The sequence below is a fragment of the Zeugodacus cucurbitae genome, chromosome 3, assembly GCF_028554725.1.
Source record: "Zeugodacus cucurbitae isolate PBARC_wt_2022May chromosome 3, idZeuCucr1.2, whole genome shotgun sequence".
NCBI lineage: Eukaryota > Metazoa > Arthropoda > Insecta > Diptera > Tephritidae > Zeugodacus > Zeugodacus cucurbitae.
In genome coordinates, this window is record NC_071668.1 from 38,977,347 (window position 1) to 39,002,502 (window position 25,156).

Below are 25,156 nucleotides of genomic sequence, written 5' to 3' on the forward strand. Positions count from 1 at the left end.
GGCGTGGCCCCGCCCCCAAATAGGTTTTTTGTACATATATCGGAAACCAATAGAGCTATAAACGAGTTAGATACTTTCTACAGTCGTTCTTTTTAGCCACTTCTTAATACAGTCCAAAAATTAAAGAAATCGGATAATAACCACGCCCACCTCCCATACAAAGGTTAGGTTGAAAATTACTAAAAGTGGGTTAACTCACTAACGAAAAACGTCAGAAACACTAAATTTCACATAAGAAATGGCAGATGGAAGCTGCAGTCAGATTGGCCTATTTAAAATCAATTCTTACAGCTAGTCGAGAAATATTCCAGTACCGATTTAATGGACATCCACCATCCACAGAGTCTCCTTCACAATTAAGGGACCGGACATTCCATTTACCTGGAATCATAGTTCTCAATACGTTTGCAGTGGTCGTCATCAAAATTGGGGTCTGTTGTTTCCTTCTCACTGGGGAGTTACGATGATTTTTGACCCTATTACGGTTTATAACTCGACTCAATTAAGACTAGGGCAATTAAATTCCAGATCACCCCAACTAAAATGTGTTATTACGGATCATTACCAACTTAAATATGTAAAGAATTAACCATCTCATTTTAAACGAAAATTTTAAGTTTCTTTATAAAAGTGTGAATAAATATTGAAATGGAGATAAGATAAGATGTTACAGTCAAAACTGATGTACTGCAAAATACAAAAAGGCTTCGTGATCTTTCGATTCCATTGGAACTTCAAAGCGCCAAGTATGGCAATGTTGTAGTGCCTATCGTGGCTTTTGAATAATATTGGTTACAGCTTGAAGTTATTTCAGTTTAAATAAATAATTGTTTGATTTTTTACTAAATTAGACAAAGAAAGATTTTCACAAACGTACAAATGTGGTGGAAAAACGGGAAATTATGCACCACTCGACGTTCCCTTATTGACAGTAGTTATCACAAATCCTTGAAAATGATTTTAACGTTAGACACCTAGCGCCTTCCCTTATTCCGACAATCTCAGCTTGGAATACCGAATTGTAGTCGTTTAGCTTTAAGCTTCTTTCTGTGTGTGGGTATTTACAGAAGAAGCTTGCTCCCGTTCCTGATCACCTTTTGATCCGTCGGTGAATATATAGATTTCACCGTTGGTACTATCTATGATTGTTTCATTGGTCCAATCTTCTCTGCTGGGGAAGGAGAATGTTGCTTTAATTTCCTCAACAGTCTCGGTTTCCCGGTCACAGGACCAATCCAAACCGAGTTCAGTGACAAGATTTATTATGATCCCATGTCCCCATTGGTGCAATGTTTGGGTCCAGTGGCCCAAGATCTTTAGCCTACACGCTGTAAGCGCTGCAACATACTTCACTTGTATATGTATTGGCCGGATATCAAGGATAACCTCCAAGGACTTTGTTGAATTTGTTTTCATAGCACCGGTTATCCCTATTGGAGGATGGAGTCATATGTAGAAGTTCACGTAAGTGAGGAAAGTTTCTGACTTTCATTCACTTGGGAGTGGCCAAGAACGATTCTTTTACATGTGGCTCAGGCAGCTCACGACTTCCGGTCTTAGACCAAGTATCCTCTAGGTAGCCCACAGACATCCGTTTGGAGGCGAGCTAAAGTGAGAAGGCGAAACCAGCTTCTGCGGTTGTGCGTAGGGTTTGGGACCCACCACATAAAAACACCCCCCCCCCCCCCCCCAATGAAAAGAACAAAACAGCCTCGGATGAGAGACCCCCCTTTTGATGACGACCCATGCAAACGTTTAAAGGAATACGATTTAAGGGCATGCACCTGGAATGTCCGGACCCTTAATTGGGAAGTTGCCTCTGCCCAGCTGGTTGATGTCCTCGTAAGAGTAAAGGCTGACATCACCGCAATCCAAGAAATGCGATGGACGCAAAAGGACGGAAGAAGGTGGGTCCTTGTGACATCTACTACAGCGGCCATATAAAGGAGCGCAAATTCGGTGTGGGATTCGTGGTGGGAGAGAGACTCCGTCGTCGAGTCCTGGCATTCACTCCGGTGGATGAACGTCTAGCCACAATCCGCATCAAAGCGAGGTTCTTCAACATATCGCTGATTTGCGCCCACGCCCCGACGGAAGAGAAGGACGAAGTGATCAAAGATACCTTCTATGAGCGCCTAGAACGTACCTATGAGCGCTGCCCCCGCCACGATGTCAAAATCGTGCTTGGCGATTTCAACGCTAGGGTGGGTAAAGAAGGTGTCTTTGGCACAACAGTCGGAAAATTCAGCCTCCATTACGAAACATCACCAAACGGTCTGAGGCTGATCGACTTCGCCGGGGCCCGAAATATGGTCGTCTGTAGTACTAGATTCCAGCATAAGAAAATCCATCAAGCTACTTGGCTGTCCCCAGATCGAATCACTCGCAACCAGATCGATCATGTTGCTGCTGGTATGATGAGGATTGTCGTCTCTCAGTGGAGAGAAAACAGACTACCTACCTCGCAACGTTGCGATCGACCGCAACACGAGCGGAATGGGGAAGATACCGAGAGCTGAAGAGGGAAGCGAGACGCATTTGCAGACAAAAAAAGAAAGAGGCCGAAATGCGTGAGTATGAAGAGCTTGACAAGCTGGCCGACAGGGTAATGCTCGAAAATTTTACGAAAAGATCCGGCGACTAACTGAAGGTTTCAAGACCGGAGCACACTCCTGTAGGACCCCCAGAGGTGATCTAGTTATTGATGACCAGAGTAAGCTGAGTTAGTGGAGGGAACACTTATCCAGCCTGCTGCATGACTGTGAAAGTACAACAACAGGAGATGGCGAACCCGATTCCCCAATCGACGACGATGGAGCAGATGTTCCATTGCCCGACCGTGAAGAAATTCGAATAGCAATTACCCGCTTGAAGAACAATAAGGCGGCGGGGTCTGATGGATTACCGGCCGAGCTATTCAAATACGGCGGCGAAGAGCTGATAAGGTGCTTGCATCAGCTTCTTTGTAGAATATGGTCGGAAGAAAGCATGCCTGACGATTGACAAAGTACACTGTACTCTGCCCAATACACAAAAAGGGAGACCCCACAATTTGCGCCAATTACCGTGGGATAAGTCTCCTCAACATCGCGTATAAGGTTCTGTCGAGCGTATTGTGTGGAAGACTAAAGCCCACCGTCAACAAACTGATTGGGCCTTATCAGTGTGGCTTTAGACCTGGAAAATCAACAACAGACCAGATATTCACCATGCGCCAAATTTTGGAGAAGACCCGTGAAAATAGGATCGACACACACCATCTCTTTGTCGACTTTAAAGCTGCTTTCGACAGCACGAAAAGGAATTGCCTTTATGCCGCGATGTCTGAATTTGGTATCCCCGCAAAACTAATACGGCTGTGTAAGCTGACGTTGAGCAACACCAAAAGCTCCGTCAGACAAGGTGACTCACTATCGTGCGACTTCTTTAACTTGATGCTGGAAAAAATTATAAGAGCTGCAGAGCTAAATCGACTCTTCTACAAGAGTGTACAGCTACTGGCGTACGCCGATGATATCGATATCATTGGAAACAACACCCGCGCCGTTAGTTCTGCTTTTTCCAGACTGGATAAGAAAGCGAAGCGTATGGGTCTGGTGGTGAACGAGGACAAGACGAAATATCTCCTGTCATCAAACAAACAGTCAGCGCATTCGCGTCTTGGCTCCCACGTCACTGTTAACAGTCATAACTTTGAAGTTGTCGATAATTTCGTCTACCTGGGAACCAGCATTAACAGCAATAACAATGTCAGCCTGGAAATCCAACGCAGAATCACTCTTGCCAACAGGTGCTACTATGGACTAAGTAGGCAATTGAAAAGTAAAGTCCTCTCTCGTCGCACAAAAACCAAACTCTACAAGTCCCTCATCATTCCCGTCCTACTTTACGGTGCAGAAGCGTGGACGATGTCAACATCCGATGAGACGGCGTTAGGAGTTTTCTGGAGAAAGGTTTTACGGAAGATTTATGAACCCTTAAACATTGGCAACGGCGAATACCGCAGACGGTGGAAGGATGATCTGTATGTGTTATTCGAGGACATAGACATAGTCCAGCGAATAAAAAAACAGTGGCTACGCTGGCTAGGTCATGTTGTTCGAATGGATGAAAGTGCTCCAACTCTGAAAGTATTCGATGCAGTAACCGCTGGTGGAAGCAGAGGAAGAGGGAGACCTCCACTCCGATGGAAGGACCAGGTGGAGAGGGACCTGGCTTCGCTTGGAATAACCAATTGGCGCCAAACTGCCAGAAGGAGGGATGCGTGGCGCGCTGTTTTGGACTCGGCTATAACCGCGTAAGCGGTGTCTACGCCAGTCAAGAAGAAGAAGAAGGTTATCCCTATCAAGCAGGTCCTTTGAACCTGTTCCAATGGTTTAATCCGGCACTTTTTCGTTAGCGCTTTCCACCAAACTAACGCACCATATGTTAGCGTCGGTCGAAACACACTTGTATACAGCCAATATACCATCTGGGGTCGAAGACCCCACCCACGTAGACAACCCACTTCGATGCAATGGCTCTTCTGCATTAGTTCCATATACGGAGAGCTTTGGAAGCACTACACTCAATGTGTTCTCTCCAGCTTAATTTTTTATCTAGGATGACCCCAATATATTTGACGGAGCTAGTAATTTTAATGCTTTTACCCCTTATAGATGGGGGATTGAATTGTGGAATTTTCGTCCTTCTTGTAAAAAGACAGATTTCTGTTTTTTCCGGATTTACCGAGAGCCCATGTCTCTCCGCCCAAATAGAGGAGATTTCCAGGGCTTTCTCTAGAAGCCGTGATAAACGATTGAGATTTTGAGATCAATGCAGCGGTGTTGGCGTTATTGAAGGCCCCCTCGACATCTATAAAAGCCGCGAGGGTGGACACTTTCTTGTCCAAAGATTTCTCGATAGTCCCCACTACTTCGTGTAGAGCGGTATCAACCGATTTACCTCTGACATACGCATGCTGCTTGAAGGACAAACGCTTGGGTGGAATTTGTTGTTTGATTAAGTCGTCACAGATTCTTTCCATACTTTTCAGTAGGTAGGACGTTAGACTGATCGGCCTATACGATTTTGGCAAGGAAATCGGTTTGGGGATGAAGATAACCTTGGCATCCTGCCATTTACGCTAGACGGACACAGGCGGTAAATATTTTAGCCATACGGACTGATAGTAAGTCTGCCCCGTATTGTAAAAGGGCAGGAAATATCCCATCAGTGCCTGCTGCTTTGAATGGTTTGAAACTCCTAAAAGCCCTAATCACCATCTCCGGAGTGCAAACGAGGCCGTCAACATGAGTAGATTGTACAAAAGGTTGCGGACTGCCCGTCGTGGACTGTGGGAAGTGTGTATCTAATAAGATTTTTATTGAATCCGCCATGTCTAAGGCCCTTTGTCCTTGGTTGTCTACCATTAGCGCGGTCTGCATGTGGTCTTTAGATAAAAATCAATTGCTCTGTTGCTCTGTGCCCCCGATGTTGACACTAAAATCAGTGTACCTATGATCGGAAAATGAGTGTTCCAAGGAGACCCTCCAGTCCGACACTTGGCCTACCGCATTAGTATTGCATATCGTTATGTCTAAGACTTCCCTTCTACGCCTATTAATAAAGGTGGGGGTATTACCTATATTCATGGTCAGAAGGTCCTTAGAATTAAAGTATTCGAACAGGGCTAATCCCCTAGGATTACAGTCTGAGCTTCCCCAGGCCATATGATTGGAATTAGCGTCCGTTCCAATGATTAATTGCATACCTGTTTTTCCTGCGTACTCCGTTATCTTCCTCAGCTCTTCCGTGGGGGGCGGAGATGGGGAGACGAAGGGCAGGTAGAGTGCCACCAAAAGCAGTGGTTGGTCGGTTACTTTAACCACAGTGATGTCCTCCGTCGACAAGTCTGCTAAAAGAGAGTACCAAAGGTACCTGGATTAGGGCAATGTCAGCCTTACCTTTTTCTAGTCTGTCGACCAGTAGTGCGTTTCTGTAACTTTTCGTTATAATATCGAAAGAAATATCACTTTTGCGTAACGAAAGGTTTATAACGAACAATTTTTTTGAAGTGTTTCTGTAACTCAGAAAAGTCACCTTTCGTTATGGTTGTGGTGAGTCGTTATCAATGTTATCGAAAATGTGCTATAACTAAAATGAATGCATAAACGTCTGTCAATGTACACGAATATATTTGTTTTGTTTACTGCAAAAAAGTTTTGTTTACTCTTATTTTTTTATTCGTAAGTACAAATAATATTTTATATACTATATATATATTTTGAATGTATAAATTTAGTATCAATGTTATAATTTCTTAGTGAATCAAATTATGATAGCTGCTGCATTATTTGCCTTATTGGAGGACCAACGGAATATGTTACGCGTTCATCGGCGACATCTGAGGGATACAACTGACCCATTTCATTTGCCGGAAGATCGCTTTGAAGAGCTATTCCGTTTTAAAAAAGATCCCGCAATAGCCTTGTTACAAGAGCTAAGTCCTCATATGAAAAGTGGCGAAAGGCGTACGTTTGTCCCTAAATCATTAAGAATGAGTGCAGCACTTCATTACTATGCGACAGGATCATATTTGAGAGACGTTGGCCAAGATTTTGTGTGCTCATTAAGCAAGACAGTTGTGTGTCGTGCAGTAAAAGAAGTCACAAACATCATTGAAGGAAAATTAATGTGTAAATACATTAAATTTCCAACATCTTTAGAGGAACAAAACAAAATAAAACAAACGTAAGAAAATCATTATATAGGTACATAAAAAATATTGTGTATGTACATATGTGTCTATATTTTTACAGATTTTTTTCATCTACAGGTTTATTCTATATATATATATATATACATACATGCATATGTTTATATATAATATACTGAACGAACCTTTTTCCACTGCTCAACGGTTTTACATGCTCCTCCGCATGCATTCAATTCCGATGTGAGAGTTGCCCAAACAGCATTAGCAGCTTTGCCGCTGTTTGGGCCACCAAATTGTCCGTTATCAACATTTCTATGATTTTTCAATAAATCTAGAAATTTTTGTTTTTGTTGTTTGGTAACTTTTCCACTTCTTACTTTTTTCTGTTAATAATATAAACATAAACAAACCATCAAAATTTTTCCAGCAACCTCGCTCATCTTTATTTTGGCGCAAAATATCACTGCAATTTTTTTAATGATATAATAACGAATATCATAACGAAAGAAATAACGAAAATGCTTTTCACCAAACTTACAGAAACACTACACTTCGTCATACTAGTGAATTCGATATATCGTTCGTTATTATGCATAACGAGAAGTTACAGAAACGCACTACAGATTCGTGGACGCCACACTGCTACGGTGGCAGTTGATCTGCGTGATCAGCATTATGGGGGGCTACTCAGAAGCTTATCCTCCTGAGAAGGGGTCAGCCCTGAGGAGCCTACCATTTCCGCGTCAGTTCCCGTCGCCTGTCACGATGCGCTGTTTGTTGCACGTGGGTCCCTGCGTTCCCTCGACAGTGCTGTCGACGACGACGTGGTTCCCGGGCGTCCCACGACCGTCACTCTGACCGGTGGTTGTACCTCCTGTGTCCTCGCACTAGTCTTGGTAGAACGGTCCTCGTCTGGGCGAACCTTCCCCGAAGGAGGTTTGCTTTCTACCTGACGGTGCCCTATTCTAAATTGGACAGTGGAGAACAACAGGTGAGCCCTACCACCTACAGATTCCAGGTGATTCTTAGTCTATACCCATGACGATAACGTCCCCTTCCGGAGTGCTACTGCGATGGAATATTTCCCACAGTTCCGTCCTCAGTGCCGTGTTCTGTTTGGCCAGCATCTTCACGATGCACTCCGTGGACATAACCGCCGCTCGTCCCCTAACGAAGATGTGAGTCTTTAGGGGTTCAGGGACCTCATCGTCGCGCACCATGCGCAGCTTGCAGTTATCCCATAGCTCCGGCAGACTCTCCACCATGGAACGAATGGCTGAAGTGTCCTCCACGGAGTTGATGGCCAGACGGAAGACGCCCTTCTCGAAGCGAGCCATGTCGATTTTGAAAACAGACCTGCTGGAAGTCGAAGATAGGATTAAATCCGTCAGACCGTCACCAAAAGCCGCCTCAAACAGGGACTGCTGCTCGGTCGACATGCTCCCCCCGGGTCTACCCGTGTCTATTACCGCATAGTTGAAAGGATGGGCCACCTCTGCGTAAGACCTCTTGTCCTTTTCTATACTGGCGTTGCTCTTCTTGCTGGTCCCGGAACCTGAGGGTCCATTGCTGTCCCGCTCTGGTGGTCCCTTGCAAGGAGCTTGATGTTTAGCTCTCTTCTAGCTTTTTGGTTCCTCTGGTGTACGGAGTCTTTTCCCTGACTCCGGAGGAATTTCGTTTGTACCGATAGGGGGGGTCCCGCTGCCTTAAATTCTTGTTCCGGCAGCCAGTAACCGCTGTTTGCGCGCTGCGCGTCTAGCGGCACCAGAGCGTTTACCAGATTTTCGGGCAGGGTTCCCTGCCCCCTCGGCTTTTTGTTTTGACGAACATTTTTGTTCGTCTTTGAGCGGGGTTGGGGCCTCCAGAATCCGTGCCCCTGCCACAGCCGAAGCTGTGGGTGGATTGCCACTTGCGTGGGTTCCACCTGGAGTAATAATCATTTCGTTATTACCTTCGCTCATCATTTTAGGTTGCATTTTTACCTTATGCTAAAGGTGGACGAGGCTTTTCAGAGGGCATTGTTCGCTTCATCCTCCTACTTCCCGAGACGCTTACTAGAAGCCATCCGGGGTGCCTCGTCCTACCCTCCTCCTTTTACAACACGGGCTTGGGACCGGCTATGGCGGAGTTCTATTTGTTTATTAGTATAATATAATAAAATATTTTACATCATAATACAAATGTACTCATATTTCTAACGAGTTCTATATACAATTTTTCTTAAAGTTTATATTTCAGTTTTTGATTTTCAATTTAATGGGCAATGGGATAAACTATTTTAAACCTACATAAAACACAGATATGGCCAAAATATGATAAGACTAGATCTGGGGTATTAATAAATAGGTCCAGGAAAAGTATTTTCAGACTTACAGCTACTCTAACTGCATACCCTTTAATAACATTTGTCACGGCTGTGAACTAAGGGGAATAAGGAAACAATTTTCCACTTTCTATGTGATTGTCCAGCTCTATCGCAGATCCGACACAGGACACTTGAAAGCCATCAGGCATCAAGCTTGAATGGATGTCCACTAAAAGGATATCGGACATAAGTAGATTCATTGAAAACACAAAGTGGTTTGAACGGAAAGATGAAACGGGATAATAGTAAATTATAAGGTCTGCGAATAGTGTATCAAAATAGCACATTTAGTGCTAATTGGGCTATAAAATTATATGGGTGCACTCCTACCTAGTACCTACATAAAACACTAACTTTTATTTTTTGGCACTTTGCTTATACTAAATTCTAAAAGCACAATTATTTCTTAGTTCATTTTTTCGGGGTTTTCCTACATACTAAACTTTTTCTATAAATAAATAGATAAATTTTTATTTATATTTTATTCATCAAACAAACAGTCAGCGCATTTGCGTCTTTGCTCCCACGTCACTGTTGACAGTCATTACTTTGAAGTTGTAGATAATATCGTATACCTAAGCACCAGCATCAACTTTAGACTGAGTAGGCAATTGAAAAGTAAAGTCCTCTCTCGACGAACCAAAATTAAACTCTACAAGTCGCAGGACGGAAGTCCTGATGTAAGTCGCAGAAGCGTGGACGATGACAACATCCGATGAGACGACTCTTGGGGTTTTCGAGAGAAAGGTTTTGCGCAAGATTTATGGTCCTCTAAACATTGGCAACGGCGAATACCGCAGACGATGGAACGATGATCTGAACATTTATACGACGACATTGCCATAGTTCAGCGAATAAAAAGACAGCGGCTACGCTGGGTAGGTCATGTTGTACGGATGGATGAAAACACTCCCGCTCTGAAAGTGTTCGATGCAGTACCCGCTGGTGGAAGCCGAGGAAGAGGGAGGCCTCTACTCCGATGGAAGCACCAGGTGGAGATGAACCTGTCTTCACTTGGTATTACCAATTGGCGCCAAACTACCAAAAGGAGAGATGCGTGGCGCGTTGTTGTGAACTCTGCTATAACCACGTAAACGTTGTCTGCGCCAGTCAAGAAGAAAAATAATAAGAATATTTAAAAGGTTAGGTGGGTTCAAAAATTGTATTTTTTATAGTAAAAAGTAAAATTTTATTTTAAATATTCTAAATATATGTAGGTCCTTTGGAAGTTTCTCCAATCTGACCAAGACGATTTCAACTTAAAACTTTAAACGAGTGTATCTCAAAACTACATTTTTTTAGTCCGTGGATACGATTTCTCGAAAAGTTGTGAAATGATTTTGTTAAAATTTTTCTCACATCGTTGAAATATCACTAGTTAATCAATGAAGAAATTTTATTTTATTTTTATTGCTATTTTTTTTCTATACAATATGTATCGAAAATATGACAAAACAAACAAGGAAGCGCTAAGTATGGTGCAACCGAACATTTTATACTCTTGCAATATATTGATATAGTTTTATTAAGATAACACATAATTTGAACCATATACATATAAGGCATAAAGTGCTCTAGAATAACGAAATCATCATATAATATATAGTATATGGGGGCTGAAGTAATTTTTACTGAGTTCACTAATTTTCGCCACCAAAGTACACTATATCCAGGCTATAAGCTCACATCATTTTGGAAAGATATATCTCATATTAACCGATTTAAAAGGTATTAAGCCAGTTGTATTTTTGAAAAATCTATAATTAGTTATATAAGAACTGGTGGAAGTTATGGTACAATTTTAACCATCTTTGGTACAGAGACGCACTATTGGAAGAAAAATATACCCTCTGAATTAAATTAATACTATGTTCGGACCGTCATTGAAAACATGTTGTCATAGAAAAAATGGGGTTTCGTTCTAAAACTTGTGTTTTCATCCATGCACAATCAATCAAACGATATCTGAAGTGCTGAACAGAAAGACCACGACACCACGTAGCGACGGCTGATCACAAATGTCGCTTTGAAGCCAGCGTCTTGAACATTTTGAAGACGGCAGCAACATATCAAACAGCAATTTCATTGTTGCCGTACTAAAATCTTTCACTGCAATAAAATTTACATATTTAGTTTAAAGTGAAATTATTTATGCAAAAAATTAAAAAAATGGCGATTTATTTGTCGATCGATTGTTATTGTAAATGAGATATCAAAGCTATTTTACGTTTCTGCTGGCGAAATAACATCATATTTGTTATAACTTTTAATAATTTTACATTTCGCATATTAGTGGCAACTCTACAATGGGCAGCTGTAAATTAGAAACATTTTTAATTTAGCGACAACGACAACTACAAGCCTGTGGTCACGTAGTTGTGCTGTTGTCAACAAATCTGTGCCAATAAGAACGCGTGTATTTTAATATTTGACAGGTGTCGCTCGTCGCTTGTCGTCTTCTATGTGTTCAGCACATCAATGAAAACCAATTTTCTCTGAAAACTACTTGAAAACTTACATTCCATTCATTATAATCGGTGTCTGCTCTAGATTAGTCGATATTATTGGAAGACATGTTGTGCCAGCTCTAAATTGCTTACTTTGTGAAAATAATGGAAAAAAAGAAATAAAAATAAGAAAGCAAAGGCTAAGTTCGGGTGTGACTGAACATTTTATATTCTCCCAATTTATTTGTTAAATGTTATTAGGCGCGTTTTCTTTTCAAATGCTGCCTCTTTATATTTCAACATTGTAGACATGCTGCACACATTCTTTGAATGTGTGCAATTTTTTAATGATAAAAGAACAAAAAACATTGTCGCAATATTATGCTGATCAACTCTCACTCACAATTTGAAAACCGGAGTACAGGGCAGAAACATATAATCCCAGTCAAACATATAATCGCTCTGTAAAAAGAAAATTTACTATAACTATGTAATAATATCAGTAACAAATTATTAATACGCCCTTACATCATATCACTTCAAAAGGTTGCCACTTAACTACAAAAGGTTGGTATTGTGTATGTGTTGGTAAAAACGGAAAAAATTTGCACGTGTAGTGGTGTATGAGTTAGTTCCGTCTTGTAAGGTACATGCAGTTCGACCCATATATTCGGCAAAAAGTCCACTAGAAAACAAAAATATAAAAAAAATAATAAAAATATTATATATAAGCTGTCATCGATTGGCTAACTGCTATAGACAGGCCAATCGAACAAACTTTCCAAATTTTCTTTTGACTTGGCAGCACTTAAATCGAATTGTCTATACTTGGTTGCACTGAACTCTTCTACCACCGTCAATGTCTTACCTTTTCTGCAACAAATTTAACTTTATTAAAGTATTTTATTCAATAAATTCAATACAAAAATGCTTACAATTTATCTTTACCTGCCATTTTCAATTTCAAATTTGTGTATAACAATATTTATTATTTTGACAGTGATTTGTCCTTTGAGCCGTTGACAATAGTAAAATGGTTCTAAAATGTGTAAAACAAAACTTGATAGCAATCAGCAAGCGGCGAAAAATTACTCTCCTGCACGAATTCAACTAGATAACTTTGTTGTTACTTTCACATGTAAAATTTTTAACAGGCGAGCAGCGCCCAAAGATAGCGAGCAGAGAAGTGACCAAACGATGGCAGATATAGTATATATGAAAGATGGGGTAATTCTTGAAGTTTCATTAATATAGCATTAGTTTTACTCAAGTTATCGTTTGTACGGTCTCGTCATCCTGATCATTTTGATATTTATAACCCTTTATCTAACTCATTCAGTTTTATGATTTATAAACAAACTTTGATACTTTCTTAGCAACGCTTTGCGGGAGTATAAAAATGGTCAAATGTAAACAAACGAGCATTATCAGTCTCTCATTTTTTATATACTTTATACCAGGTCACAAAAAAAAACGAGCGTTAAAATGGATGCTGCAATTGGCTTAATATATATTATAATAAAAAAACATATATACATACATACGTACATATATCCAAAGTCCGAAATGTATAATAATAGCGGCCTTTACAAGGTCACACGTGCTCGCGAACATGGCATGATGCAAAAGTTTGACGTTTTCGTTCTCACGGTCATGCATGTGTGTGAACTTCGCTTTCGTTCAGATTTCAACGAGTAAACATGGCACGCGCATTAGTGGCAGCTCTTCTTATTGAAAAAGGAGGAAGAGGAAGAAATTGCAAAAAGTGGCAAGAAAAAACGAATTTGGGTGCCAGATTGGCGTAAGAAAAGACCAACACTCTCGCATACAAATTTGTTAAAAGAACTAGAAATATCTTGCCCAAAGCATTACAAAAACTTTCTAAGGATGGATGTTGCAGTTTACAACGACCTCTTGGCGCTGATAACGCCATAAATTAAACTCTTTCCAAAATTGCTCGTTCATGCGCGACACCATCTCTGTACACTGTCTTTTTTTCGACTGAAAAAATACACTGCGTGCATCATGCAGCCCTTCACACGATCACACTTGTGTGACTCACCAGCAGAAAAATTAAACAATTTTGAAATCTTTGAACATGTGTGACATGCATGTTTTTTTCCCCTTTACACGATACAACTTGGTGTGATGTCACACATGTTGTCACACATATGTGACCGTGTAAAGGCCGCTAATGAATTTTTTATTATTAATAATTATTTCGGAAAGGATTTTACAGCCTTAATGTAGAAGCGTTACGTAATGTTCTATATTATCCAAACTATTTCCTAATGTTTCTGTTTATGCATATGTATGTATTTGCATTTTTGACAGGTTTGTGATCATCGACTTCTGTTCACCGCTGTCAACGCGATATATCCCGTGTCTTGTCACGATTCTGGTCTTTGGTCCACATCTCCAACACGTATGCACCTCATAAGTACATATAACATACAAATTGATTCGTGGTTGTTAGGTGACCAAGGATAGCCATTGGAGCCATGGGTGTTAATGCCAGTCGCTGAATCTGCAAATGAAAGGGAAGTGCGTTACAATAAATTGCACGCCAAAGTACGCAATACCATTGAGAGAGCCTTTGGTGTATTGAAGTCACGATTCCGATGCCTCTCAAAACACCGCATTCTTCATTACAGCCCTGAAAAAGCGGCTATGGTTATTTCCGCGTTTACAATTCTTCAGAAGTTTTACTGAAGCATGGTGTGGCTGCAGACCTTGGTTTCGATGAAGTTTTAGAAGAATCACAAGAATCGAAAACCACGAGGTATCGAAAACGCTAATTTTATGGAGGGTGCTAGAGTAAGAGAACGCTATATCATGTCTTTATAATATATGTACATATATCCAAAGGCGTTATGTACTATAAATGCAAGTAGGTAAATGCAAGTAGTAAATGCATCTTGCTGACAATCCGGTAGCACTTCTATAATCGATTGTTGGCAATACACAGCCGATTATTCTGGAAACTACGAATGTCGATGTCTTGTAAAATCGGGCAATTTATCGAGTTATATTGTCGATTCTTGTTTATTCTGGCATACATGTTCGCCACACTGTTATTTCTTATCTGGAGTGCCTCCTTCCAAAGTAATCGGAATTGTGTTGCGATATGACCTCACCGTTGGAAAGAGGACGTCTCCCCGATTAAAAAATATGTATGGTTAGAGGAACCGCAGACGCTTAGCTTTCGAGTTATTCGACTTTATCGACTGTATGTGTTTAAAATTATGAGCAGGCATGGACATAGACTTAGCATGTGCTAAAAAAGCGTAAGTGATCGGATACGTACAGACACCGATTGTCACCAACACGCATAAGCGAAGAGCGTAAAACGAGCACATACGATGGGGCAATACGATAAAAACAGCTGCGACAAAATTTGTCTGCAATCAGCAGTTGACTGAGCAGGTTTATGCAGACGAAGTTATACGAGTATATTTTACGTATGAATTTAAAACAATTATTTCATCGTGAAATTGCATAAAATGTCTTTTCTAAATAATTACATAACCCAAATTTACTATAATTTATACTAAATATAAAATATTATTAATTTTAACATACATTAGCATATTGTGCAATGGTGCGATAAAGCTACTCTCTATACCTATGCAGGCAGACTGAATATTTTTGATCGCTGATTCGCTTGGTCCCACAGTAAGCGCACCAACAAAATCTCATTTTGTGATACCCGATTGATTGTGATGGTGCCCAAGGAGCTCTACGCGAAAAAACTTCGGGCACTCCCGGTTTTGGATATATTATTACAGTGAAGCCGATAGCCGCCTGTGCAAAAAAAAGTTCTACGCGATAAAGTTTGGACACTCCTGGTTTTGGCTCGACCAGGCTTACTTTCTCAAAGCGCGGCCGAAGTTTTTTATATAAATATTTGATGCGGAAAAAAGTGCGACGACAAAGAATATACCGTTGAACTTCCATAACTCGAACTGCTCTAACTCGAAGTTCTCCATAATTCGAACTATTGAATTGGCAATAAAAGTCAAAATTCATACAAATTACCTTTTGTAACTCGGAAGTCTCTCTAACTCGAAGTTTTTTTGTGGATTATGGTGATTCGAGTTAGAGAAGTTCCACCGTATATGCAAATAAAGAAAACGCAGTCTAAACAAGTGAGGAAGAGCTAAGTTCGGGTGTAACCAAACATTTTATACTCTCGCAATTTATTTATTTAATTTTATTAATATAACACACAATTTGACCCACATATTCGTCATATATATGGTATAAAGTCCATTGCAAGTTTGAAACCTTAATATTATATGGTGGAAGTTAGGTGAAGTTATGACCCGTATTTTAGGCACGGAGACATATCGAGCCTTTACCGCCATTTTAGCGTAAGCGACAAAAACCAAACTTTACAGGAGAAGGTTTTTTTTAAATACTTTTAACCATTAATGTGGTAGTAATTTAAATTTTTTTTTTTCAATTATATATGTAAATGTCTGAAAAGCATTAATGTATGAGAAATTTTAAATTACTACCACATTAATGGTTAAAAGTATTTAAAAAAAACCTTCTCCTGTAAAGTTTGGTGTTTGTCGCTTACGCTAAAATGGCGGTAAAGGCTCGATATTATTAAATGAAAGATATTCCCTAGGAATTTCTTCAAAATATATTAGAGACTTACCCATATTTCCGGTAAAAAAAAATTAGAAGCCCTGAGATCCTCATATTCGATATATGGAGTCTTGTAAATTTATGGTCCGATTTCGACGATTTTTAAAAGGCGATGCCACACTATAAATGTAGTATTTGTGCAAAGTCCTGTTCCGATATCTTCACTGGTGCTTACTTTATATATTGTAAAGTAAACGGTTCAGATCGTCTTCAAAGTTCTGGTATATAGGAAGTAGGCGTGGTTGTGAACCGATTTGGACTATTTTCACAACATATAATTGGGACGCAAGGGAAATATTACAAACCGAATTTCATTGAAATATGTTGAGTAGATTCGGAAATATGGTTTTTGACCCATAAGTAGGCGGAACCACGCCCATTTCAAATTGTGTATACCATTTTGAGTACAGCTCTTCTGTATCTTCTTTATAATAAAATTTAAATTTCTGTTGGTTTTCCTTACTTAGTAGGGGGCGGGGCCACACCCACTTTCCCCACAAAATTAAATCCAAATATGACCCTTCCTAGAACAATCGTTTGTACTAAATTTTACTTTCATAGCTTAATTTTTGGCTTAGTTATAGCTCTTTATGTGTTTTCGGTTATTGCCATTTTGTGGACGTGGCAGTGGTCCGATTCCGCCCATCTTCGAACTTAATTCTTTCTTCGTTCCTTATGGTGCCAAGGAACACGTGTTCCAAGTTTCATTAAGATATCTCAATTTTTATTCAAGTTACAGCTAGCGCGGTCGGACAGACAGACATTAGGATTTGAACTTCAGCTAATAGTGTGCTAAAGTGTTGAACACAAAGACCACGACGTAGCGACGGCTGATATCAAATGTCGCTTTGAAGCCAGCGTCTTGAACATTTTGAAGACGGCAGCGACATATTAAACAGTAAGTTAATTGTTGCCGTACTAAAATCTTTCACTTCAATAAAATTTACATATTTAGTTTAAAGTGAAATTATTTGTGCAAAAAATGTAAAAATGGTCGATTTATTTGTTTTAAATAATCGACTGTTATTATACATGATATATCAAAGCTATTTTACTTTTCTGATGGCAAAATAACGTCATACTTATTATAATTATTATTTAATAATTGTACATTTCACATATTAGTGGCAACTCTACAGCTGCCCGTTTTCGTCGCCAATATTAGAAACATTTTTAATTCAGCGATAACGACATCTACAAGCCTGTTGTCGCGTAGTCGTCTGTTGTTAAAAAATCTGTGTCCATAAAAACGTGTGTATTTTAATATTTGACAGATGTCGCTCGTCGCTTGTCGTCTTCTTTGTGTTCAGCACATAAGTAGTTTTTACAGCCGGTTTCTCGAAACAAATTTAAGTGCAAAATAAATTATTTCAGTTTCACCATTTGACAGCCCTATTCTGAAAAAATCTCATAACTGAAAAGCATTTTACTGTTTTTAATAAATATAAACAAATTAAAGTTTTAAATGGATAACCAAGAAATGTAAGTAATTTTTCAAATTCAATAATTTTAATGTAAATGTAATGATTTCATTTACTTTTAGGCGTACAAATGTTGAAAGAACAACTCTGGAGCAGCTGCAACATTATATAACTTTTTGCAAGCAGCATCCTGAGTTGCAACGGGGGAAGCTAACTCCGACCAACCTTCAAGAGCTGCAAATGCTTTGGTTTGGTTTGGTGATACTATACTAACAGCCCTATTATGAAAAAACCTCATAACTGAGGTGAGAGGAAAATTTTGAGAAAATTCTTGTGAGTTATATTCTGTGAAAAGCTATTTTGTGAAAACCCTCAAGAGCTGCAAATGCTTTGGTCGGTTTGGTGATATACTATAGCTACTAAAGATATTGGGTGGTGATTTTTGTGATGGCATGAGAATATGGCAGTTAATTTTTATTTTCTCGCAATATGTTGCACAGAGTATTATAGTTTTGTTCACATAACGGTTGTTTGTGTCACCAAGAAATAAAATAGTTGGATATGGGGTTATATATATATAAATGATCAGGATGACGAGTGGAGTTGAAATCCGGATGTCTGTCCGTCCGTCCGTCCGTGCAAGCGATACCTTGAGTAAAAATTAAGATATCTTAATGAAACTTGGAACACGTGTTCCTTGGGACCGTGAAAGGGTTGCTTTCGAAAATTGCAAAATCGGTCCAGTGCCACGCCCACAAAATGGCGAAAACCAAAAACACATAAATTGTCATAACTAAGCTATAAATAAAGTTATAACGGTAAAGTTTGGAATAAAGGATCGCACTAGGAAGGGGCATATTTGGATTTATTTTTTTTTTTGGGTTATTTGTATATATCTCGCAAACCAATGAAGCTATACAAACCAAACTTTCTGCAGTCGATTATCTTACGTACCCCACCACACACCATGAAAATAGTTGAAATCGAATAATAACCACGACCACCTCCAATACAAAGGTTAGGTTGAAAATTACTAAAAGTAAGTTAACTCAGTAACGAAAACCGTCAGAAACACTAAATTTCAAAGAAATAATAGCTGAAGGAAGCTGCACTCAGATTTTTTTGTAAAATGGAAAATGGGGTGGCGTCGCCCACTTATGGGTCAAAAACCATATCTCAGGAACTACTCGACCGATTTCAATGAAACTTGGTTTGTAATAGTTTCCTTACCTCACACTGAATGTGAAAATTGGCCAAATCGCTTCACAACCATTATATGTACATATCTCGCAAACCAATGAAGCTATACAAACCAAACTTTCTGCAGTCGATTATCTTACGTACCCCACCACACACCATGAAAATAGTTGAAATCGAATAATAACCACGACCACATCCAATACAAAGGTTAGGTTGAAAATTACTAAAAGTAAGTTAACTCAGTAACGAAAACCATCAGAAACACTAAATTTCAAAGAAATAATAGCTGAAGAAAGCTGCACTCAGATTTTTTTGCAAAATGGAAAATGGGGTGGCGTCGCCCACTTATGGGTCAAAAACCATATCTCAGGAACTACTCGACCGATTTCAATGAAACTTGGTTTGTAATAGTTTCCTTACCTCACACTGAATGTGAATATTGGCCAAATCGCTTCACAACCACGCCTACTTCCTATATTCCAGAACTTTGAAGACGATCTGAATCGTTTACTTTACAATATATAAAGTAAGCACTAGTGAGGATATCGGTAAAGAACTTTGCACAAATATTATGTTTATAGTGTGGCAGCCCCATTCTAAAAATCGCCAAAATCGGACCAAAGGTTTTCAAGGCCCCATATATCGAACATGAGGACCTCGGTGCTTCTAACCTAATATTAGGGTTTCGAACTTTCAATGGACAATATATATGACGAATATGTGGGTCAAATTGTGTATTATACAATATTAATTAAGTTAAATAAATAAATTGCGAGAGTATAAAATGTTCGGTTACACCCGAACTTAGCCCTTCCTTACTTGTTATTTAAATGTTCACGCTTTGCCATTTAAATATTATTAAAATACTGTCATATCCAACTATGTTTACTTTTTTGTATCAACTGATTATGATCGTCAAAGTAATCGGAATATTGCCTTCTGTAATTTTTTTAACTTAATGTAACGAAAATGGCACCAGAACAAACTAGAATTGACAATCGAAATCGATAACTTGCCAGATCTATCTAGACATCGATATTCGTAGTTGCCAGAATGTTCGAGTGACGATAACATGTTAGCAATCGACTATATAAGGGCTGCCGGGCTGGCAGCAACACACAGTTCTGATAAGAGAGTTGTCGAGTGAGGACAATTCTAAGGAGAGAGTTGTCGAGCAAAGTGTAAACAAGTTATAAGTTAGAGTTGTAAAGTAGAGTATTGAGTACTAAAGTGTTAAGTTATAAGGAATTAAAAAATAAAGATTAGTGTATAGCCATTAAAGTGTGACTTTTATTTGACAATCCAGTGATCGAACCCAGGGTAGAGTTTTAGAGTAAACGACAGATTTTGGAAATCCGTTACATTAATTTTCTATAATTATCGTTGCCGAACAGGAACTACTGACGCGATTCCTTATCATCGTTGCTCTTATCCTGAAATCTATAGCTCCAGTTATCCATGCTTGACTCAACTCAGCTTAGAAAAATTAGCTATACTTCACACAACTTCAACCTCAGCTGTTATTATTGTAACGAAAATGGCACCAGAACAAACTAGATTTGACAATCGAAATCGATGTATCTAGTCATCGATATTCGTAATTGCCATAATGTTCGAGTGGCGATGTATCGCTTACAATCGACTATATAAGGGCTGCCGGACTGGGAGCAAGACACATTTCTAGGTAAATTAGAGTTTTGAGTAATAAAGTGTTAAGTTATAAGTAATTAGCAATAAAGATTAGTGTATAGTCATTAAAGTGTGACTTTTATTTGACAATCCAGTGATCGAACTCAGGGTAGAGTTTCAGTGTAAACGACAGGTTTTTCATACCAAGATTGAAGATTTTAAAACTTGTATACAAAAAAGTCTTCACTATTAGGAAATCTGTGAACACGTGAAGATTTTCTGTTTGAAAGCAAGCTCTTTAATAAATATAGGAATATAGCTTTGAGCAGAATAGCTCAAACGAAACATGCACACGTAGTTCAGTTTTTCGAGAATTAGAATTGTTAGAAGATGTAATAAATTAGAGCCAGCCTAGCGTATAAATGATAGGTGAATAAATCATTAAATAAATCAAATTGTATTTGAGCATTTACAATCAATTTTTTATTACATAAATTCGCAAAATAAAATCTCAATTCCACAAATTCTTGCAGAGATTTGCAATAGTTAAGTTTCTGTTTTAAAAATTACACTCATATCTTACCTATTTGAATTGATTTGTTTATTGCACTTAAAGTTAAACAACTTTTTACGTTAAAAATCAAATTAGAGGCTTTTTTATTAAACCCTTTAAAGAAATAATTGTTGTGAAATAAGTATTTTCTTCTGAATTATCTGATTTTTTTTATTATTTGATTTATTATTTATATTTATTTATAAATAGAATTTCAGCATATTTAATTTTAACCGAAAACATTCAGGCAATACTGGAATAGTGTCATAATGAGAATGAAAAGAGAAACAGTGAGAGAGAGAGAGCAGTTCAATTGTCAACGTAACTTAAGGTCCAGACCCAATGGTGGCTGGCTTTACATGCTTCCCAGCAAGTCATGGGTACTGAAACTCCCAACACATTCAAAGAAATTTTAATAACACCATTACATACACACATACACAACAAAGGGGAAAATGTGCATAAACATTTAACTCAACTCTTCTCTCATACAGCACCCTGAATGATAGAAAGAAACAACCAAAGTTCTCGTGTTTGAACAAATTTTGTTTTGAGCTATATCATGGCTGCTTGTGAAGTTTTATTTTGCGTGTTTTATTTAATTCAGTGATCTAATTGAAGTATAAATTATTGAAGCACGCATTTTTAAATAAGTAAAACGTAAAATAAAAGTTTTCTAAGGCCAAAATATGGAATTGAAGAGGGTGATACAGTAATACTTCATTGCACTATCAATTCGAAGCACGCAATAGAAGCTACGCCAATTGATGTTGACAATGGCGAAACCATTTAATACGTAAATAATTGTTGAATATAATAATATTATCTTGCCTTAAATTCTAATTAATTTTCCACACAGATATTTCAAACCTCATATGGCGCGTTAAAGGTACGCAAACTTATTGGTGTCACTTATTGTAGCAGCGTAGAACTTTCGAAGCGATGGAATATGTGCTGCAAGCAAATCCAAAACTATGGACGCAAACGCTGCTACATGGAACACAAATCATTCACACACCAGATATTACGTTAGATGTCACTTTTTTGCGTGCAATTAAACCTTTTGGTCAACACAAGCACGAGAATTGGAACGACATGGTTTAGGTGCTTTTGAAACCGTTTATTATCACGACGTGTGTCAACTGGGTTTTGCCAATGAGCTAGAGGGCAAAGCAGTTTCAGTATCTTTGAGCTTACCGGCACTTGGCCGTGCCATTAGCAGCTAAAACACAGAAATTAAAAGGTTAATTTAAGTGAATGTTTGTGCTCATAGAAACTTAAAAACTTTTTGTATGTTAAATTAGGAGGACTTTTTTGATTCATTTTCACCTTGTATTGAGGAATCATAACGTTGTTGTATCGCTTTACAAGGACATAAATTCACCGAAATTAGTTCAATGGAAATACTACAGCAAGAGCATGGATGTTAAGACTTGAACGGTGCCGTGTTAGATTTAGAATTCCTGAAACATAAGGTAATTATTACCAACTTTTATTACAAACTTTATAAAAATTCAAATTTTACTTTATATTTTATAGAAACCCTCCTCCCAGAAAATGGACGAATCTAGTACTAATGAAATTAATGAAAGAACAGATCTTCCAAATCTCCTAAAGAAACCAAAATAGTTCTCACATAATGTGCGCAGCTTACACTTCCAGGCCGCTCGGGGTATTTGACATTTGCCACTCTTCCTCCAGCCTTTGTCAGATAGCAAAAATTATTCAAATATTCAATACGTTATACATATGTATATAGTGTAGTACGATAATACATTTATAAAGTAAATATAATAATAAACACCTAAATGGCATGATATTTTAAATAAATATGAAATATAATTAATGATTTTGTTATTAAATTCTCATTTGGGATTTTGGTAGAACTAACCGAAAATAGCGGGTATAGTTTCTGGGCTTTTGTGGGTCGCAGTACTGAAAGTGTGCGTGCAGTTTTGGTTCGCAGTTGTGGGTCTTTCATCCGTGATTGTACCAATACCATTCCCCAAATTGTGCAAGAGGTATATATACATTGCTAAATGATGAATGTAATGTGCAAGAAAGGGATGAACGATCATACGTACACAATAGTTTCGGGTACTTTTGTCAATTCGCCCTTAAGAATGGCATAGAAACTTTCATTGAAACTGAGGGTACCGCTCCCTGGCATTTCACAGGAGAATTCGCCGGTACCTGTCTTGCAGGGTTTCGTTAACTTTGCGTACTTTGAATGCTTGTATGAGCGCTTTGAACGCTTTCAAAATAATGTCGCAATCACTGTTGCCACACACTTAATTATTTGTACATCAAAAATTAAAACAAAACTTGCTAATAGTTTCATGTTATTTGTTATATTATTATAAACTCTTCGTTCTACATAGATATATCAAATATTTTAAATATTCTACATTTTAACTATTTGTACTGGCAAACGCACAGGTGATAAATTTTTGTGTGCCAATGTAGCAACAAAAAAATTACTGAAATTGGTACATTTCGCCCAAACTGGTAACCCAACTTACAATATCAAATGTCAAAAGCGCCAGAAGCGATGGCAAATAGAGCATAGATCTATTCGTAACTTCAAGCGCTTGAAGCAAAGCTCCATTTGGTCTCTTTTCATATCCTCTAATATAGTTCTATTCAGTTTTGACAGTTCTCACTGCAAAGCAAATAAAGCCAGCCAGCATTGGGTCTGGAAGTCAAGTCAAGCGTTCGTTAATCAAATACATGCAATGCCCATTGAACAGATCTTTTATGTGACAGTTCTCAAGTCTGGCTAGGTCAAGTCAAGCATGGATAACTAGAGCTTATGAGTTGCCGAAACTTGTGAATCCTCGTCTGAGCCAAAGTGTATTTAACAAAGTGAACTAAGTATATGACATTTAATTTTTTTTACCCGTATTTGACATGTATGTTTTCATTGATTTAACCCTTACATTTACCCAAAAATTAAATTCAAAAGAAAATAAATTTTAAACGAGAAACAAGATTTTTTTAAATAAATTTAAAGTATACCGAATACTTGCTGCTTGTGCAAAACAACTCATGGAAGAAACTTCCCAATGTTTTGTCCTCAAATCGACAAAACGCAATGGGAAGAATGGGAAAAATTATGTGGAATGAAATTCGACTAAGCCCAAATGCAGTACCTTCACTAAAAGTACTTCCCGTTATTCAAGAAAGCATTTAAGAAACTCTAATCTTCTGATAAATAGAATTTTATGTGTTTTTATTATTGATTAGACCTCAAGACAAACTTGTTTGTGCTAAAATTTTAACCAGTGATCGGAAGCTCTACATGCTATGCTGCAGTTTTGGTGGTGAGGAGTTTCTTTTGTGGAATTGGCCCAAGTTTCTAGTGCTGTTAAAACCGAGTAAGTTACTTTCGGTTGAACAAGATTAAACATGTTATCAATTATGATACATTGGAGAATATAATAACAAAAGTATATTCAGCAAACTTCACATTCGTTTCGGACATGGGTCCTTCTAATCAAGCAATGTGGAAAGATATTGGTATCTCAACTTGTAAGTGGTATGTTCTATTTTTACGAGAATACTTTCTAATTTACAATTATTCATACTAATTCACTAGCAAAAACTTGGTTTAATCACCCGATACACAGCGCGTGCTCGTTTTTGCTGATGCACCGCACCTATTAAAATTTATTAGAAATCACTTTATTGATAGTGGTTTTATTTATGAAGGCAAAATTTTTACAGCAGGTTTTGAACCTAACGACAATCTCGGATGTATCTATTACATATAAATTAAGCGAAGAGCTTTTGGAAGTAAAAGGCACAAGCCGTCAAGAAGTAAAGCTGGCTGCGCAAATATTTTCAAACACGTGTGCTAATACTATAAGAAGATGCTACATAAATGGAGTACCTATGAGTACCCAAATGCCAACTTTGGGATTGAGTATACTTTAACGCAGCGCCTGAACCAAGACATCTTGGAGTATTTTTTTTTTGGCGCTATGAGAAGGGTTGGGTGGCAATATGACCATCCAACACCGCTACATTTTTGGCTTCGAAAATATATGCTTGGTACATATATATTTACAGTATCCTTTATAGATATTTATTTAAATTGGTTTTTTTGCTCGAAACACCGAAAATTTAAGCTCTACATTGAACGTACAAGAGGACGATACAAAATATCTGACACTAGATCCGGAGGCG

The 25,156-nt window shown here is 38.4% G+C and overlaps 1 protein-coding gene and 1 long non-coding RNA gene across 4 annotated transcripts; one reads left to right on the forward strand and one right to left on the reverse strand.

Moving 5' to 3' along the window:
* Positions 1 to 5,578: 5,578 nt before the first annotated feature.
* On the forward strand, positions 5,579 to 22,987 carry LOC128920076 (uncharacterized). 3 transcript variants are annotated; one of them, XR_008470204.1, is made up of 7 exons: positions 5,580 to 6,227; positions 6,306 to 6,732; positions 13,844 to 17,647; positions 17,709 to 20,470; positions 21,828 to 22,211; positions 22,273 to 22,443; positions 22,508 to 22,987. It is a non-coding gene; the product is annotated as an uncharacterized LOC128920076 (long non-coding RNA). The 3 variants fall into 3 exon arrangements; XR_008470203.1 differs by having other exon boundaries at positions 5,579 to 6,227; positions 13,844 to 20,470; XR_008470205.1 differs by lacking the exon at positions 17,709 to 20,470 and having other exon boundaries at positions 5,979 to 6,227; positions 13,844 to 14,291; positions 22,508 to 22,899.
* On the reverse strand, positions 7,134 to 8,766 carry LOC128920075 (uncharacterized). Its single transcript, XM_054226416.1, has one exon. It carries the CDS (start codon positions 8,134 to 8,136, stop codon positions 7,723 to 7,725), a length of 414 nt encoding a protein of 137 aa, XP_054082391.1. The 5' UTR covers positions 8,137 to 8,766; the 3' UTR covers positions 7,134 to 7,722.
* Positions 22,988 to 25,156: the final 2,169 nt, after the last annotated feature.